Genomic DNA, 19,241 nt, shown 5'->3' with positions numbered 1-19,241 from the left:
CTTCCTTCCCAGCCAGCTAATACATATATAAACTTCAAATCAAAAGTTATAGCTGCTAAAACATTTTGTGTTGTTCCTTCTTTTCGACCTCGAAACTTTCCTTGAATCTCAACAGGAATATTTGCAGGAACATGGGTACTATCAATTGCTCCAACACAATCCTATATAAACATGAAAAAAAAAATACTTTATAACCTTTTCTTCTAGATGTAATTAATTAATGTATAAAAATATTGGTATTGTTTTCATACCTTAAAATAAGGATAGAATCTTCGATTATTCATTATCTCTGCTGGAACTGTATCCTCTGGATCTTTAATAAGGTGTTTGTATAACTTAAGAATTGCTTTTAAAACAATTCTAAAGTAACGATGGATAGTTTCAACAGACCTATAGTATACACCACTAATGAAACGAAATCTTTGGTTTTGGCCTACAATTTGTAAGAATACAATTACTTGCTCCCTAATGGACACATTTTGAGTTGAGCGTAATAGGTCACGACTTGTGAGAACATCACACAATCTATATAAAACAATAGGTTTCATACGAATTTATTCAACACAATGTTTATCACCTCGATTCAAAATGCTGTCAATATAAAATTCTCGTTGAGCAATTGCATTTATACGTGGTTCTCTTGGTATATAAATTCTATTTCTTTCTTGTTCAATAATAACTACCCCTATTGCTATCACAGTTACAACTGCTCTCATACATGCTACATGAATTATCTTACTATCCATGAGATGAAAGTGAAGTTTTCTGATAACAAAACCTAATAATTTAGGGAAATAAATATCAAAAAAAGCATATAAAATACTTACACAATCAATACAATAAATTATGTTAAAAGAAGATGACAATATATAATAGTTATGGCAATGATATCTGATTCCCTAAACAAACAAGGTCTTCGAATATATTATTTAAGACCATAAAATTCAATTTCTCGATGATAAAACCGTTTTGAAAATTATACAATTCATAAGTTCACAACGATTAATAAACATTGCACAATAAAATCTATATAATTACTAGCATCGTCCCATAAATTTATCAATACATAACAAATATAATTAAACACTAATCATGAATTTGATAAATTTATCAATACATAACAAATATAATTAAACATTAATCATGAATTAATCAAAGCAAAATAAAGCAATAATTGTGGCAAAAAAATCATGCATCAACGTTTTTATATTTGATTTTGTTAATTTCCCTTATTAAACTTCCTCTTGGTCTCGGTGGTTCCCTGCAATCAACTCTCATGCCCCTTCCTCTAATTCCCTTTTCCTTGTTCGGTTTCTGTCATCCCCTCCCCCTTCCCCTGTTAAGTTTCGGTTTCTGTCATCCCTTTCTCCTTCCCCTTCCCCTGTCGGTTTCCGTCATCCCTTTCCCCTTCCCCTGTTCCTAAATTTTCTGTCATCCCCTTCCCCTTCCCCTGTTCGGTTTCTGTTCATCCCCTTCCCTTCCCCCTGTTTGGTTTCTGTCATCCCCTTTCCTTTTCCCTGTTCGATTTATCTCGATTTCTCCCCTTCCCCTTCCCATTCCCCTGTTTTCTCTCGATTGTTCGGTTTCTCTCATTTGCCTTCCCCTTCCCCTGTTCCCTCTTGGTTTCTCTCACCTTTCCCATGTTCTTTATCTAATTCCTTAACTTCCTCTCTCTGTGTAAAAAAAAACCAGGACAAAGATCGAAGCTTCAACGGGCAAAAGGGTTGTACCTTAAAGACCCGCTCCTCCTTCACAGTTCTCCCTCTCTCCCCCGACAACTTCTACTAAGACTTGAAAAAAAAAAAGAGAGCAAGGGTTGATTAATTCCTTGATATGGTGACTGCTTTTTACTGGAAAAATTTGGGCATTTTACTTTGATTGATTTTGCTTTGATTTGCCGGTTCTGCAGGGTGTGAGTGAGGAATACTGGAAAATATGTGATTTTTATATTTTGCTTAATGAATCTGGGTTGTTTTGAACACATCGAATGTGATGAGGGAAGATGAAGAAGAAACTGTGTTATGTTATGGGAAAAATATCACAGGTAACAGATTTATCAAGAAAATGAAGGATTCGTGTCTTAATTCTTGTAGATCTAACGAAGAAGATAAAAACATAAAGGAAAAAAAAATAAAAACATATAAAGGAAATAAAAGAAAACAAATACCTGAAATAAGAGTTTCAATTGTTCCAGAAAAATAATGCACTTGTTCACTTGTTCCTGCTTGCTTCTTACTAATTGTTTACGAAGAAATGAGAGACCGTGATTTGAGAATTTGAGAGTAATGTGTGTAATGAAAAAAAGGAAAGTGTTTTCCTTTCTTTATCAAAAGGAAAACACTTTCCTTTGATAAAGTTAAGTTTTAAGTTTTGACCGGAATTAAGTTTCCGTTGACTAGTTTTCTATATTGATACCAAACATGGGAAACTGAGGAAAATGAATTCCCGGAATTGGTTTTCCTCATAACAAACATGGCCTTAATTGATTTAAAGTAATTATAGTTTTGGGATGGAATTTGAAGAATGAATAAGTATTTAGACCATTTTTTAAACCAAAATCATGGACTTATTTGCACAATCAAAGGGGAAGTTCAAGTCCTTTTTTTATATATATTTTTTATTTTAGCCCCTCAACTTTTTTTTTTTAATTTGATTCCTTCTCATTGGATTTATTCGAATATTGACTTGGTATTTTATTTTGGTTGCATTAATGCAGGTATCTTGCAATGTCAAGGAGAATTTTTGGTGCTAAATCGATTCTAAGTATTGCAAAATAAAACATAATTCAACTAAATTAAAACAATTAAGTTTTTAGAAATCAAAATTAATACTAAGACAAGTATAGAAACTAGGGTAAATAAGCATGTAAAATAGGGTGGCTTGTGTAACGCATGCACCATCAACTAGGAGGCTTTTGCTTTATTAGAGAGATGCTTGACATGTCTTTTAACAGGCAAACAATAACTTTCATGACAACATTAAAAGTATCATGTGATGATTTTTTTTTTTGTGGTGTGGTGCATGTTAGTAATAGCATGATGATTAGACTTTAATAGGATTTTTTACTTCTTTACTTCTCTTCCTTATTTTCTCTCTACTCTCTTTATGAATCACCCTGCCCTATAAAAATTTAAAGGTGTCATGTTATTTATTTATTGTGTTAAATTTGATCTTTATTCTTTTAATTATTTTTATTTTTTTGAATCTTTTTTTTTTCAATTTTATCCCTTAGCATTTTATTACATTTGAATTTTATGTAAAACCAAATCCTTATTTTTTTTATTGCTATTTTTTATTTTTTTAATTATAATTATTTTTCAATTTCATCCCTTAGCATATTGTTTCATTATATTTTTACGTCAAATTTAGTCACCATTATTTCTACTTTTTTATTTTGATACTTTTTTTAATTGCTTTTATTTTTTTAATTTTATTATTTAATATTAATTTATTTGAGAATTATATTTTGTAATTTTTTGGTTTGGTGAACTTGTTCTCGTGACTCTACCCATGAGTATGAAATGTTAGTCTAAATTAACAAAGTTGTTTTCTTTTTATTTTTTACATCGATTTTCTTTTTAGATTTCATCTTTCAAACATTGAGTTTCATGATTTTTAGACTTTTCTTTTCATGATGTTATCCCGGTCACATAACTTAGATCATATGTTTGATGATGAGTTTGCCTAAGTTAGTTCAAATCTTTTTTTGTGTTATTTTTTTAACGTTGAATATTTTTTCAGCTCTATCTTTCAACAATTTTTTTTTTTTTAGAATTGAGGTTCATAATTTTTATTATTTTTATTTCTATAAGGTTATCACGTTTATATAATCTAGCTCATCTAGCTCTCGAGTTTGATGGCCTTACTAGAGTTTGTTGTTGTTTTATTTTTTTAGGGTTTTTTTTATTAACTTTTTTATTTTATTTCATGAATCTAAATTTGAATAGTTGGAAATTAAACATCATTTTTTTTTTTAGGTTAGCCTGACATTATAATTTGGATTCAAATTTGTCATGCTAATTATGATTAACTTAGATCATTTATTTTTTTATTTTATCTTTTAATTAGCATAGAATTGTCTTAGGAATGAACATAATAATTTTTTTTCCTTTTGTCAAGTGATCTTCTTTCCATAGGTCATCATCATCATTATTTTTTTGTTTAAATTCAGTCCATTTATTATTATTATTATTTTATCATATAATTTTATTGAACACCCTAAATCTATGACTTGATTCATGGATTTTTTTTTCTTTTTTAAAACACGGCAAGTAGTTCCTGAATATTATTGTTTATGTTAAAATAAAAATTCAGCCCGGCCGCAATAAAACACAAGTAACTTAACTCTATCGGAAAACACAAAGAGGCCTTTCCCTTCAAGGACAAGGCTGTTCGGCTTTGTCGATGGAACTAACTCGTGCCCTCCATCACATCCAATTGTTGACATCCGAATCCGGCTCTCAGTTCCTGGGTAACAAGATAAGTTGTTGATGAGCACTTTCCTCGGATGTTTTCCATTTGGTGGTAGATTTTTCAACCTCGAAGAGTATTTGGCAAACAGTGGAGCTCGCCCTTCCCTCTCCCTCTAATACTGGCACCATGACTCTTCACATGGGGTTACAAGAGCTCCGCCAACATGATGCTGCTACAGCCTATCTTCAGCGTGCTAAGCAACTCAATGATGAGTTAGCTGCTGTAACCGACCCCTATCGAACGCAGACTTAAATTTATTTATCTTCAAAGAGTTACGCAGTGATCGAGTTCAAGGATATTGTCACCGAGTCTGTTCTGCTGCAAGTTTAGTGCAGTGTGCCTCTCCTCGGCTGCAGAAAAATCAGCAGTAGACCTACGGCAATAACTCCTCCAAGCGGTCTCAAAGTAGTGTGCTTCTCCTCAATGGATCTTACAAGGTTAGCTAGCTAGTGCTCCCCGAGGTTGTAATAGTGTCCAAATTATCCTTAAAAATTGCTGTTTTAGAATTTTTCTTATTTTTCGATGTTCAGTAGAACATAGTTTGTTGTGGTAAGTCTGGAATTTCATCATGGCCAAAAAAAAATTTATTAATATTGAAGTTATTATAAAATGATTATAAAGAGTTTATTGGATCTTATAACATGATTTTTTTTTTTTTTTGCTTGTGCGTTTAGTCTCACCATGTAATAATATATCCCCATTCCTTTGTTTGCGAGATGCAAACTAACCCATTACACCCTATTTAGCAATATCTTAGGCTAAACGCGCACAAGTACAGATGCAAGAAATTTTGTTGTTCATACGCACTATATACAATATCTTCGTAATTATTTTACACAAACTTCAAAATTAATATTTTTTTCATAGTTCACCATGATAAAATTTCAACTTACCGGCATGAACTTTCTGGGATTGAGTATCATATCGCCAATCTTCAACATCATAAGTAAAAATCATGTCTTGCAAATCATACTTTCAATAACAAGAAATCTTATTCAATAGAAAGGACACTGCCATCATTAATAACCATCTAATAATTTTCTTTTTAGAAAAGAATTCCCATAAAAGAAAGGAATTTCCTCATAATTTGAAACACAATTACAAAAGGAGTAAATATGAATTAATTCTTTAATGTATTTTTTATCCTATACACCATTCTCTATATAAACACGATGCCCATGTGGATTTGTAGGAATAAATTTGAGGTTTGGTTTGGCTCGAGATAAGTATATGACACACCCCTTTCCTTTTGGTTCCTCCCTCTAAAAATTGATCTAGCTGCTTAGTTAGGTATGCTACTGAATGCTACACCTGATCAAGTCCCTACGCTGCCTCTTGCACCTTCAAAGAGCTCAAAATATCTTCCATTTATTTATTTGCATTAAAAGGTGGGATGATGTTGCATAAAATATACAGGTAACAAAATCAATGAGTCTATAAAAAATACTAAAATATTTTAGGCTTCAATTTTTCAACTAAAAAGTAAAATAATAATTTAATTTTATATAAAAAAACAGTATTAACCCCATCCCAAGCCGCGCAAATCTGTATTCCACAGCGTAATTGCATCGAGTTTTCACCTCATGATTTAGGGTATTTGTTAATGTTCACTTAGGATCGGTTTGTCAAGCCGTATGTTGCGTCTAACGCTTTGCTGGAAACTAGCCCACTGAAACTTAAGGAACAGTGAAGCAAATGATGTCCCTACCTGCAAAAAGGGGACATGCAAGGATTAAAAAACATCATATTCTAGATTAATTAGTCTTGTCTTAGTTTTATAGCAATGCCTCCTGTTCTAAAAGCTAATGATGAGAAATTCACGAGGTTGCTGGTTCCCAGCTAGGTTATTAAGAATCCTCTTACAAATTTTGGAGAGAAAACATCAAGTTGTCGATATGGCTCATAAATTTTGTAGCCATCATAGATTGGGAAAGAAAGCTTAATAATAAGAACATAACCTCGTATCAGTTACTGATCGTTTTTTGAAAGTGGGCTACAGGAACAAGATGAAGAGGTGATTTCATACGAATAACTGGTGTAAACACCTCACTCATATCTAAATCCTCTGCGGTGATGCCTTCAGGAAACTCCCAGTCAAACCAATACAAGATATTAGCTAGAACATATTCAACTTCTACAACTGCAAATGCAATTCCGGGGCAACCCCTTCTGCCAGCACCAAAAGGAATGAATTGGTGGTTTTGGCCTTTAAAATCAACTGATTTATTTGCAAATCTCTCTGGGATAAACTCTTCAGGACTATCCCATAATTTGGGGTCACGTTGAATCGCCCACGAATTGATCATCACTTTCAAATTGGCAGGGATGTGATAGCCTTCCAATTCAAGACTTGCAGATGTTCTCCGGGCAATAAAAAGAGGCGCGTGTAACCTCAGAGTCTCTTTCACAATACACTTTAAGAAATCCATTTGATCGATATCAATTTCTTCGACCTTGGATTTTTCTCCGACAACACCTCTTACTTCTTCTTGGACTTTCTTCAGTGCACTTGGATTACTCACTAGTTCTGCCATTGCCCATTCCATGGTGGTTGCAATAGTATCTGTTGCTCCAATAAACATATCCTGTATTTGAAAAGGAATCAAGTTTCAGCAGAAGGTGAGCAATCACAGAAAAACACACAGAGAGAGGAGAGAGGGAGAGACCATGAGGGTTGCTTTGAGGTTGTCCCGACTGAGATCAATGTCGGTCATTCCATTCTTCTGAATATGAAGTAGAATATCTACCAAGTCTTTCTTATCAGTTATGTCATCTTCAGTCCTGGAAACCAAATGTTCTTCAATCACTTGATCGAGAAAAGCATCAAGTGCTTTGGAAGTCCTCTTCAGTTTAGAAACTAAACCAGTAATAACATCCATCCAACCCAACAAGGGAAAGAAGTCTTTTAAGCAGAACTCTCCAATCAGGTCCATAGCCGTCCTCCACAATTCTCCCAACTGCTGACCATCTACTTCTTCATATGTCCTTCCAAAAGCAGATCTAGATAGTATGTCATTAGAGATGGTTAAAAACGCCGCACCAACATCAATGGCAACTTTACTGAGGCATGAAATCTGTATTTTCTCAACCATTTTCTCCACTTCTTCTTCCCTGGCGAATTGAAATGCCTGCACCCTTCTTTGGCTCAGGAGTTCAAGGACACAAACTTTTTTCGCTTGTCTCCAATAGTTACCATAAGAACAAAATGCTATGCCACTGCTTCCATAAAAGAGAGCATCTCCAGCCCTTGTTTGAGGTTTATCCAAGAAAGCTTTATCATGTGTCTTCAAGATCTCTTTGGCTGTCTCTGCTGAGGAAACAATGAGAGCTGGAGAACTGCCAAGGTGTAAGAGCATTAAGGGTCCATACTTCTCAGACAAGTTACGGAGTGACCTATGGGGGAGCCTGCCTACCTGGTGAAGATTTCCTATCATTGGCAGCTTCAATGGGGATGGAGGTAAGTTGAGCTTGTCTGTCTGAATGGACTTGGTGAAATAAATGGTGCAGAAAGCCATAAATGGAAGAACCATGACAGCGAGCAAGATTGTCCTATCCAATTCTAGCCAATACTGGTGCAAAAAAATCGAAGGATCCATTCTTTCCTCCTATAAAACTAACAATACAGCAGCTTTTCATAAATGATTGAACAGAAAATCGAACTGCCTGCCTGTTGAGATGTTTACACGTTTCTCCTATGAACTAAAAATTGATATGAAGATGGTAATAGTAACATGTATTTTACAATTCACATTAGAGGAAGAGACTCCAACTAGACATTAAAATAGTAGACTTCAGGCAGCATGCATTATCTAGAAATTTAACAAATCCCAGTTGCTTGACCAGAGATGCATTAATCTGATTACAAAGCATCATTTCCAGCTTGATAAATCAACTGATACTGGACCTAATATCATAAAGCCACTGCCAACTTGCCACCATCAACATTAAGAAATTCAAAACAGAGGTATGTACAGCTGGACTCTGATATATGAAATAGATCTTAAGGCACATGATTCACGATGATGATTTTAGTTTGGTACGTAGTGATCTGGGACTTTGTATTCAAAACTCAACGAAACAATTTTTTTTATGAGAAAATGGGCCCTTCAAATAAAATACGATGAAGATCGTATCTTAATTACCTAGGTAATTTGTCTGTTCTGCAGGAGGACTAGCTAGCAATAGGGTATTTATTTTATTTATTTTTTCAAAAAAGGATTGACGCGTACCGTGGATTATTATAGTATATTTATCATTTTACTATTATAAAGAAAATTATTATCCTAGGTTTTCAGGGTAATACAATTTATTTTTTAAAGTCAAGTAGTCATTATTAATTATCAGCTAGTAATTATTTATTTTTTATATATTTTTACATCACCCTAAAATAACTAAATTACTTTAAAAAAATTTATTTAACTAGCATTTAGGTTTGTTTTGAATTTTCATTTTTTACAATGTAGTAAAATAATTAAATTATCTTTAAAAATAATATTGTTTTTTTACTTGCATACAGAGGCTCTTTTTTTTTTCAACTAGTTTTTTTATATGTACAAATTGACTTAGGAATAATTTAGTATTTTGATAAATATAAAATATAATTTAAAAAACAAAAGAGATGTTTGAAAGTCAAACATTAGCTTTTGGATGGTATTTGAGTCATCTTGATGCTCTCTCCAGTTCTAGGTAGCGCGCGTGGCTTACTAACCTCTAGTTTGCCATCAATGACATTTTTGTTTTTTTTTTCCCCTCTTCTTCTCAATTTTCAAACCTAACATTTTAAATTCTCAAAGCAGCCCTATAAATTTTTTTCTTCAGATTTGGTTCATCTTTTATTTATTTATTTTATTTCAAATAATTTATAAAAATAATTTTTTTTCAAATTAATCCTTTAATTTTTTTCATCTGTCAGATTTGGTCCAGACTCTTTTGATTGCTATTTGTTTTATTTGAGATAATTTTAAGATTTTTTTTTTATGATTTCATTCTCCTTTTATTTTTTTTATCACATTTGATCTTCATTCTTTTGATTGTTATTTTTCTTACAATGATAATTTTTAAATTAATATTTATTTTTTAATTTCATCTTCTAATATTAAATTGGTTGAGAATTTGACTTCTTGATTGAGTTCAGGTTTAAGACTTTATGAGTTGTGAATTTGGTAGTTTAACTCAGGTTTAGGAGATTTGTTTGGGTTGATATGGTTTTTTTTCCCATTTTTTAAGATCATGGTTTTTTCAATTTCATCCTTAAAAAATTATTTAATTGGAGATTAGGCTCTGTTACTTTTTTTTTCTTTGTATAGGATTCTTCACTAATTTTTAAAATGACCTAAGTTATCTTGAGTTTTTTTATTTGTCATTCTTTGTTAAATTTAGCTTCGTCTTTTTTTTTTTAAAAAAAAAATTGTTTTCAATTAACTCAAAATTAGTTGATGAATATAAGCATGAGATACTCATTTCATGATATTTTATTTGGTTTTCTTTTTGGGTCGTTGTTTTGATGGCGCGTGCGGTCTCTTTAGGTGTTGTCTTGCAGCCTTTCATCCTAGTGTTAGAACCATCTTGGTGAGCTCTTTCTAGTGGTGAGACGATGCCCACAACAAAGCAATGGTGAATCTCTAATGTACTTTTCTTTCTTTTCATTTCGACCAAGATATTGACAATTCATTTTTTATATTTAATTATTGTTAATTTTTTATTTGCTTTATTTATTGTCAATGACCTTTTTTTAATCATATTGTTAAATTAATCAAACTTATTGAATTTCATCAAGTTTATAACTCGAGTCGCAAATTTTTCCTACTTTTTAAAATTAAAAATCAATAATATGACCCGAGTTTTTCTATGACTTGAGTATCAATTTTTTCTTACCAAGAACAGGCACCTGAGACACAAATTTCCATCCTTGACGTGGGCTCGTTGAGTGTGATATCGTCACGTTAAGGGGGCTTCCTTCACAGCGGTATTCATTTATCCTAAAGTACTAGGCTCATTGGAAGAACGACCTTTCAATGTAAGTTTGTTTTTCCTACAAAGCGACATGTTAATAATTTTTGAAAAACTAATTTCAATTAACAAATATAATTTTAGTTTTACAAATATTGAGACTGCCAAGCCCAGAACCATAACATCAGTGATGAAATCATCGATAAAAATTTCATTGTTTTAAATGAGTCAGGTTTTCTAATATCCTAAATGGAAACCTATGATTCATGCATGATTTAGAGGGTTTAAAGTTGGTATTAACTTAAATATTTTTTTATTATATTAATTTGATTAGTTTATTAATATTAATGAAAATTTTCTTTTACAAATTCTAATTGCAAGAAAAATTTTGAATGGGATAAAGTTGACAATGCTATTGCAAAAAAGATTTAGAAGAATCACGCTGCAACTAGATAAGATTAGAATCAAGATAAAATTTCTTAATCCTTTTATTCAATTTTATTTTTCATTTATTAACATATAATTCATTTATATTATATAGGTTGCATGATTTTTTGTAGGTAGCGCAACAAAAAAACTAAAAATATATGAAAGAAAAAGAGATTTTAGGCTGGAATGACATAATGGTGTGAAAAGATTTCAAACCTCTGTATGTCTCAAAGGTTTTGTATGTCTCAAAGGTTGGGTGAGCAACATATATTTAGCATGTTATTGAGAAACATTTTGTGTGACGATCACACTTCAGTGCAGAGAACCGGAATCATCATGTTCATGGTTTTATTGCAATGCACATCGATGGCTCTATTCCATTTGTTTTGCATGCAAAGTGGATGGTAAGTTTTTTTTTTTTACTTATATCCATTTTTTTGTCTTTTATAGATATTGTTGCACATGGGCAAGCAATGTCGAGGGTCAAAGAATTGTCACCTGATTGTTTGATTCAGCGTTATTGGGAGACCCAAATATACTAGTCTTATAAAAAATTCTAGGGTAAGAAATTGATTGTGGATAGAAAACGATAAGCTGTATTATGTGATCTTCATATGGTTTAAAGTTTTTGATGGGTTTTTAACCAATAGTCAATCTATGGCTAATGACAAATATTTACTCTTATAAATAAATTTGATATTTGAAATTTATTATGGTCTTGCATGCCTAAAAAAATTCTTATATAAAAGGATCCATGTAGGTACCCTGACAAGATTTAATAATCCTGAAAAGTGAAAGGGCTTTCCATAATTCATATATTATGATGAAAAATACATTTCATTAAAATTGATGAATATCTAAAAATAATTTTAAAAATTCTCTAGTCAACTCCCAATATTTAAATAGCAGTCTACTTATGATTTGGATTAAAAGGAATCCCTATATTGTATTAGAAACATTAGTGGTGCAACATGAATTAATGCACTAAATATTATTTTTTTAGAGGTAAGAATATTTTTTTTGTTTATAATTAATCTTATACCAATAATGAAACTCAATAAAAACTCTTTAAACTAAATTTTTTTTCATTAAAAAAACATCAGATATATGTTATTTTCTCTTTCTCTTTTTTTTGTTAAAAGCTGTTACGACTTTGGGCAGCGAAACAAGAAGAAAATCTTGGAGATTGATCATCAACTTGTCAAATGATCATTGATTCCTTGATGAATATGCTATTTGCTCTTCATTATTTATTTCTCAGAAGGAGAAACAATAATTAGACTCTTATTTCTGAGTAGATACATGCATAGCAACCTCGCAAAATAAATAGAATGTGGAATCTTAAACTTGATACTAACAGATTTAGAATAATGCAAAAAATAACAAACATGAGAGGAATAGAAAATAAAATAAAGATACAAAATCTGACAAAGAAATTTTGATTAAAAAGAAGAAGAAGGTGATACTAGATGGAGAAATTTTATAGTGCTGTGCCGTAGGTGCTGCTAGCCAAAACAAATTGAATTTTTTAAAAGGTAGTCTCAAAGAGTTATAAATTCTAAATTGAAAGATTTTTTTTCCTTCTAGTTTCTTCAATTTCTCGATAAAAATAAATATAATCAACAATAATTCAAATATATATAAAAAGAATTTATGTTATATAAATTTTACTATTAGATAGTGTCCATGGATCTCATTATAGGTACCTAAAAATACAAAATGATCTTCCTTCCATGGGAGCTTCTCCTCGGGCAATAAAACCTTGATTTAGTTATCATCAAAACCATAAAAGGCTCGCTAAATTAAATTTTTTTCTGGCGATAAGCTACAATTACATCATAGGAATTGTTGAGACTTTTTGTATTAGAACAAATCCAATAAATTTATCATTTTATTTGAATGAAAAAAAAACAAATTATTAAGATAAAAAAATAAATAGTTATATTTGAATCTTTATCTTTAAGTGATTTTAGCAACAACATCATTTATACAACGTGTTTTAAGAGTATAATTGTAGTATTTTTCATTCAGAAAAATATATTAATAAAATTTTTTATTTATTAAAAATTATTGAAAACATCAAAAACATATTAATTCAAAAAAATTTAAAAGTTTTTTAAAAATACTTTAAAAAATTACTCCCAAACAATCATATAATATCTACCACCATAAAATTGTTGTGATCATCACAGTAATGCCATCTCACGGTCATAATTGATCATAAATTAATGAGCAAGATAACATAAAAAGGAAAATGAATGGACGTCGAAGAAAAAGACAAGCGGCATAAGAAAAACAGTTTAAGGATAATGTCGGCCGAGCATGCATCTACTTTTTGTAATTTAACAGCCGTTAATCACGTGTATGACTTTCAATTGGCGTAAGTTTATTATCGTTTTAAATGTTTTTGAAAAAAAATTATTTTATATTTTAAAATTAATTTTTTTATAATATTTCCAGTTTTTTTAAAATTCTAACATCAACAATAATTTTAAAAAAATAAAAAATATTATTTTAATATAATTTTAAATATTTTTTAAAAAAAAACTAATATTACCAATCTCACAACTATCCTTTAACTCAAATCTCCATGCAGATAAATCTGATGGTCCACAATACTAGCTAAGAGTCAAAGTATTCTCTTCATATAAACATGCTAAACTCTGAATCATTCGTGTAATTCATTGCAGAACTCAAAAACAAAGTAGCTAAAATGGCATCTACAAAACCTTGCAAGAACAAGGTTCAAGACAAGGTTGCTATCGTCACGGGAGGTGCTAGTGGCATAGGCGAGGCCACCGTGCTTGCCTTCGCTGAAAATGGCGCCCGAGCGGTCGTGATCGCAGATATTCAAGATGAGAAGGGCCAAAAGCTTGCAGAATCCATCGGATCTAACAGATCCACTTACATCCACTGTGATGTAACTGATGAAAACCAAGTCAGATCCCTTGTGGAATCCACTGTTCAACTTTACGGTCACCTTGACGTGATATTCTGCAATGCCGGCATTGCAAGCTGTGGTAAGCAAAATGTTCTTGACTTCGACCTGGACTCGAGCGACAAACTCTTTGCAGTAAACGTGCGTGGCACAGCAGCATGCCTAAAGCACGCGGCGCGTGCCATGGTGGAAGGAGGTGTAAAGGGCAGCGTCATATGCACATCAAGCGCCGTTGCGACTCTTGCAGAGGACAAGTTCACAGATTATATCATGTCCAAGAGCGGGGTTTTGGCACTGATGAAATGTGCAAGTTATCAGTTGGGTGAGCATGGGATAAGAGTCAACTGTGTGTCTCCAGGACCGGTGGCGACACCTCTAGCATGCAAGCTATTTGAAATGGGAGTAGAGGAGGCGGAGAAGGCTTTTCAGTCGTCTTATTACTTGAAAGGTGTGTTGAAAACGAAGCACGTAGCTGACGCAGTGCTGTTTCTTGCTTCTGACGATTCTGAGTTTGTGACTGGCCAGAATTTGATGGTCGATGGGGGGTTTAATTTTCGAGCTCATCCCAAATAAAAAAAATGATCCGGGGAAGGATGGTGTCGCATTTAGTTCTTAATTAATAATGATTTTCGATATGATTAATTAATTTGTCGAGAAATTTATTTATTATTAAGGGATCCACCTGATCTTCCAAATAATTCTTTCAAGATTTTCTTTTGATAACTTATTATTTAAGGATTTAATTAAGTAATACCATCAATTTAAATTTGATTTATTTCAAATCAACTAAAGCATCATAATCAACACTCTCAATTATTGGAAGATATGCATTATTGCTCATCCTGATGGGAAAACAACGCTTTAAATAGCTGGAAGACGTGTAAAACAACTGTGTTTTGCGGTCTCCTTTTTTAAAAATTCAACTTTTTAAAATACCTTTTTTCTTTTTTTAAACGATTCAATCATTGAAACAACTGTTGTTTTTTCTTGAGGAATAGCATGGCTTCTCTCTTTTTTTTCTCTTTTTTTTCTTTTTTCTCCACATTAGCAGAGATGAGGTCAGTGTGCGGTTACCTTCCATATGAAGATCTTGAATGAGCAAAGGGGAAGGGGAAGGAATAAGCAAGAGGGCAAGCATTACTCTATGCAGTCTAGAATAGATGTGGTGGATACAGTAATCAGAGATATTCTATTAGTTATTTTTTAATTTTTTATATATTTTTTTAAAATGAGTACGAAAAAGAAATATTATGTGACAATATTTTTATTTCTTTTAGTTTGTTAAAAAAAAATGTATTCCTTTATTTTATGTTTTAATTTTTCTTCAAAAGGAAAGCACTCAAATGATTTGTGTCCGACTATCTTAAAAGCAGACGCCTGCATAAACTAATAAAACATTACTAATTATTCTCTAAACAAAGCTTTCCCAACTAGAACTATTTATAGTCATTATTAATTAAAAAGGAAAATAAAACGAATGGAGCAGTTTAATCAACCAAAAACGGTAAAAAGAATTGGACGGACTGCTTCCAAATCAACATTCTATTAATAATTCTCAACAAGATTTCCCTACCGTACACTCTTGGAATTGGGTTAGCAACTTCTAACAATACATTCAAACCCAGCAAGCACACTAAGCGAGACGCCCAGCAGCGGTTCCTGACATTTAAGCAGAGGTGCCTGAGTTTTATGCCAAAGATACTTACAGATGCCAACCTCTCCAATGGTTGGGGTGTAATAGGCAACGCAGATTCTTAACGTAAGAACTTCACCACTGTCAGCTGGATTAACTGCCACAGCCCCAATAAAGCAACAACACAGTACACAATCACAGGCCCTCAGCTCTTAGCATGACCATTCTATTCCTCACCTCCTATGCTGAACTTTTGCTAAGAAGGGATGTCTCAGAGCTTCTCGAGCTGTTAACCTGTCCAAGGGATCATATCTAAGCAGTCCTTGCAGGAGGTGTATAAGATCTCCAGCAGACTGGTCCACATGTTGCATTACTAGATTCTGCAAAAAGAAAAAAGAAAAAAAAAGCAGGAAAGAGATGGTAAGAATATAAAAACAATTAACGAACAACATTCTCAGCGATTACACAACAAAATATGTAGGAAAAACAAAAACCTGAAGTCGGGGTAGCTTCAAAACAGCTTTCATACTTTCTCTTGAAGCAGCTCCCTCTGGCCAGTCCAGCCTACCCCTTCTAACATACTTCCCAGCATGTCGACTATGAAAGCAGAAGAAAAGGTTACGAGCCCGAAAGCTTAAGTGATAACATGTGATCATATATCAATGTATAGATATACATATAACTTACTCCACTCTCTTCAGTACATGCTGTGGTATAGGACCAAGCACTCGTTCCATCATTGCAAGATGTTCCAAATTTTCATGTGTTTGAAATAAAGCCTCACCCTGTTCAACATATGCAAAGTTGTAACAAAATCATTTGCATTTAGCCATTGTAGTGCACAGTAGAAAACAAGAAAAGCTAAGTAGAGGTACAGAAACATACAGTGCATAACTCCACTAAGATGCAACCAACACTCCATATATCACAAGGATAACTCCATCCAAGTCCTGCAGTAATAATAATTGGAAGTTGAAATTTCAAAACTAGGAAAGGAAAAGGAAAAATAAACAGAGAAAACATGACCAAGAATTACCAAGAATAACTTCTGGTGCGCGGTAATGCCGTGTTGATACAATGTAATTCTGATCTTGTCGCTCATAAGTTGTGCTACCAAAATCAATTACCTTAATGGCACTTGATTTTGGGACTCTTTTATAGTAGGAAATGTCCTTTGGTGAACGAGATGAGTTCTGTGCAAAGCAACATATGTAAACGACCTTAATAAGCCAAGTCATCCAGAAAGAATTGGAGAAGGACAAAGCAAATGCAATATGGAAACTACAGAACACAGCAAGAGCAAAACATAAAATAACAAGCAAAGAAGCTAAGCATTGCCTTGTAATCAGGAACTTTTACATAGTCAGAAGAAACCAGGAGTATGTTCTCAGGCTTCAAATCAGTATGTATCATACGCAGGTCATGCATAACTGCAAGTTTTGAAGTGCAGAACCAACATAAGTAAATGAATCACAAGAAAACCCTTACTCAATTTTAACCGAACAATGCAGCAAGCTACTCTAAAGAGAGACAAATGAAAGAAATTTTTTTGCCTGAGTCAGAAAAACATTAGTGAATTTATGTATCTCCATCTTAGTTAAAAACTAAACATTAATATTATAAAAGACAGAAAAAAGAAAGGAAAGAAAAAATAAAAAAAATGAAAAAAAAGAAACTAGCTAAAGCAATCAATACACACATGCTACACATTCCAACAGTTGTCTGCCAATCTCACGGACAAGATCAATGGGAAATGAGCGATAATTGTTTTTGCGAAGAAAATCGTATAAGCTTGGTCCAAGCTTCTCAAATACCTGTTAAAACCATTTACATTCATCCACAAGTTTTAACCCCCAAGTTATTTGTGAATTGGGGAAATTAATCCATCACAAACTAATCATATATACTTACAATACAGATATGGTTACGATAGTCAAACCAGTTCCGTATTTGCACACAACTGCAAGGAATAAACCCATTTAACCATTGACACAGAAGCATAAGAAAGCAGGTCACATGGCCAGCAATGGCAACAAAGCAGGTTAGGACAGATTAGGGAAACTCACCGGTTGCTCCCTTTATCATGTTTACCAAGATGTTGCAGCACTTCAATTTCTATCATAGCTGCTTCCCTATATTTCTTGATGCCACGTACAATTTTGATGGCGACCATTTCCTTTCTTTCTCTGTCCCAGCATTCCAAAACCTGACCGAAGGTGCCTATACAAGGAACAGATAGTATAAAGCCACAATGTGTGATTAAGGAAAACTACAAGGCATGTGAATTGGTGACAGGGCATACCTTCTCCCATTTTGCTGTGTATCTTGTCTGCAACAGTAGAAGCAAGAGAGAACCAAAAAAAAAAAAAACCTTGGTCAGAGACTATCACAAGTAACCTGTCAAGATAAAATCTCAGTAGAATTACTTCTAATATCTCCAAAGACAAGAGGACGATCTAGCAACTATGGAATGAGAATTCCAACAACTTGGGATCGTATAAAGTTCTCACTACATTAGAAGAACCTATTCCTTGATAGGACTTCAATACAACAAAGTAATGAAGTCAAATTAACTAAATAGACTAATGCTATTATATCCATAATTGGTGGAAAAAAGTTCCTCAAAGCCCCACCAGTAGCAAAAGGTTTGCAACTTGAGGACTTGATAAATAAGCATATTCATTGTTTATAAGGTATGGGTGGTAAAGTGTATTTACAGCGGGAAGTTAAATTATCTCCAAGCGCAAACATGTAATGGCCATCCTTGTCATCTTCCCTCCATGGGGGAGAACCATTTTGAGCCACTCCTTTAACAAACAGAGAACTAGTATGGCCTGAGATTGCTCCTGAAGATGCATAGCTTGCTACATTTCCAACCTCTTGTCCACAAAATATTCCTACCTGGGCCTACACACAGCCATCCATTTATGTACCACTCAATATATTAAAATCAAAACTTTTCACCTGATACCTTCAATCACCCTCGGCATCCCCTTTCACTATTTTCCAAGAACTCATTTGTAAGTGTAACAAATTATAAAAAAAAAAATGCATATCATATCATATCATATTTCTTGCATAATAGAACAGAAATCTGGATTGAAAAAAAAATCATATAAAATTGATTATCCATAACTCAACCCCATTTCTAATCTGACTAATTAGTTAAAAAATAAACACGAATTTATCTGAATTTCTATTAAAAAAATTACAGAAATTCTCATCATACTAAAAACAAAATTATTAACAATTAAATACATTATAATAAATAAGTATAAGCCATATGCAAAAATAATTCAATTGCAACAAAGATCTGCAAAACTAGAATCGTAAGCAAATAAAAACAAATCGAAACAGATCAAAAATCAAAAGTCAAAGATCCAAATCTTTAAAAAAGAAAACGAACCGAGACTAAATTCAGGATTTGATCTATTCAAAAACTATTAAAATACATCAGATCTATCAAATTAAGAACAAATTGAAACAGTCAAACGCTGATAATACCTGAGGCACGTCCCAGCCAAAACGCGCTCTCTTCCTTGGTTGATCCAGGTGCGTTATGGGAATGACGGTCACGTGTTCCAACTCCATGATCAAAGAGAAATCCAGAGAATTTTCACGATTTTTGGTGCAGAGAGAATTCTAGCTAACCCTTGTTTCAATGTGAATAATAAATAACGTGGGATGAAGTTAATATGGGAACTGACCGACAACGTGGGTTGATTTTATCCGTGGATTTGAGTCTGACATGTGTTTGTTGATTCCACGGTTCGGTTTGGTGGCTACAGTTAGGATTTAACCGTGGTTGAGTTGAGATAG

The 19,241-nt window shown here is 32.9% G+C and overlaps 3 protein-coding genes across 5 annotated transcripts; 1 reads left to right on the top strand and 2 right to left on the bottom strand.

The window, feature by feature from the left end:
* Positions 1-6,415: 6,415 nt before the first annotated feature.
* LOC105136715 (cytochrome P450 71A1-like) lies at positions 6,416-8,273 on the bottom strand. The gene is made up of 2 exons (XM_011042156.1): positions 7,140-8,273; positions 6,416-7,058 (listed from the first exon to the last, which is right to left on the bottom strand). The coding sequence occupies exons 1-2, from the start codon at positions 8,067-8,069 to the stop codon at positions 6,438-6,440; spliced, it is 1,551 nt and encodes a 516-aa protein (XP_011040458.1). The 5' UTR covers positions 8,070-8,273; the 3' UTR covers positions 6,416-6,437.
* A 5,230-nt stretch (positions 8,274-13,503) lies between these two features.
* On the top strand, positions 13,504-14,496 carry LOC105136714 ((-)-isopiperitenol/(-)-carveol dehydrogenase, mitochondrial-like). The gene has a single exon (XM_011042155.1). The coding sequence runs from the start codon at positions 13,565-13,567 to the stop codon at positions 14,360-14,362; it is 798 nt and encodes a 265-aa protein (XP_011040457.1). The 5' UTR covers positions 13,504-13,564; the 3' UTR covers positions 14,363-14,496.
* A 762-nt stretch (positions 14,497-15,258) lies between these two features.
* Positions 15,259-19,137, bottom strand: LOC105136713 (serine/threonine-protein kinase AFC2). Of its 3 annotated transcripts, none has more exons than XM_011042152.1 (12): positions 18,927-19,137; positions 18,140-18,329; positions 17,725-17,751; positions 17,489-17,642; positions 17,334-17,382; positions 17,122-17,236; positions 16,761-16,852; positions 16,459-16,615; positions 16,308-16,372; positions 16,110-16,207; positions 15,917-16,019; positions 15,259-15,802 (listed from the first exon to the last, which is right to left on the bottom strand). In XM_011042152.1, exons 1-12 carry the CDS (start codon positions 19,011-19,013, stop codon positions 15,656-15,658), a joined length of 1,284 nt encoding a protein of 427 aa, XP_011040454.1. In that variant the 5' UTR covers positions 19,014-19,137; the 3' UTR covers positions 15,259-15,655. The 3 variants fall into 3 exon arrangements, with proteins under 3 accessions (XP_011040454.1, XP_011040455.1, XP_011040456.1); XM_011042153.1 differs by having other exon boundaries at positions 16,308-16,373; positions 16,463-16,615; XM_011042154.1 differs by lacking the exon at positions 18,140-18,329 and having other exon boundaries at positions 18,927-19,136.
* Positions 19,138-19,241: the final 104 nt, after the last annotated feature.

This window comes from Populus euphratica, unplaced genomic scaffold (genome assembly GCF_000495115.2).
Source record: "Populus euphratica unplaced genomic scaffold, PopEup_1.0 scaffold60.1, whole genome shotgun sequence".
Lineage (NCBI taxonomy): Eukaryota > Viridiplantae > Streptophyta > Magnoliopsida > Malpighiales > Salicaceae > Populus > Populus euphratica.
The sequence above is the reverse complement of the archived record's forward strand: the minus strand, read 5'-3'. Positions and strand labels throughout refer to the sequence as shown.

What these genes read in the sequence shown, in the direction of transcription:
- LOC105136713 (XM_011042152.1), bottom strand. Translation starts at nt 19,013, where the DNA reads ATGGAGTTGGAACACGTGACCGTCATTCCCATAACGCACCTGGATCAA. An exon ending in CATGTACTGAAGAGAGTGGA is followed by an intron (nt 16,020 to 16,109) that starts GTAAGTTATATG and finishes CTGCTTTCATAG; the next exon opens with TCGACATGCTGGGAAGTATG. An exon ending in TGAAGCTACCCCGACTTCAG is followed by an intron (nt 15,803 to 15,916) that starts GTTTTTGTTTTT and finishes TTCTTTTTGCAG; the next exon opens with AATCTAGTAATGCAACATGT.
- LOC105136714 (XM_011042155.1), top strand. Translation starts at nt 13,565, where the DNA reads ATGGCATCTACAAAACCTTGCAAGAACAAGGTTCAAGACAAGGTTGCT.
- LOC105136715 (XM_011042156.1), bottom strand. Translation starts at nt 8,069, where the DNA reads ATGGATCCTTCGATTTTTTTGCACCAGTATTGGCTAGAATTGGATAGG. An exon ending in ACCTCAAAGCAACCCTCATG is followed by an intron (nt 7,059 to 7,139) that starts GTCTCTCCCTCT and finishes TTTCAAATACAG; the next exon opens with GATATGTTTATTGGAGCAAC.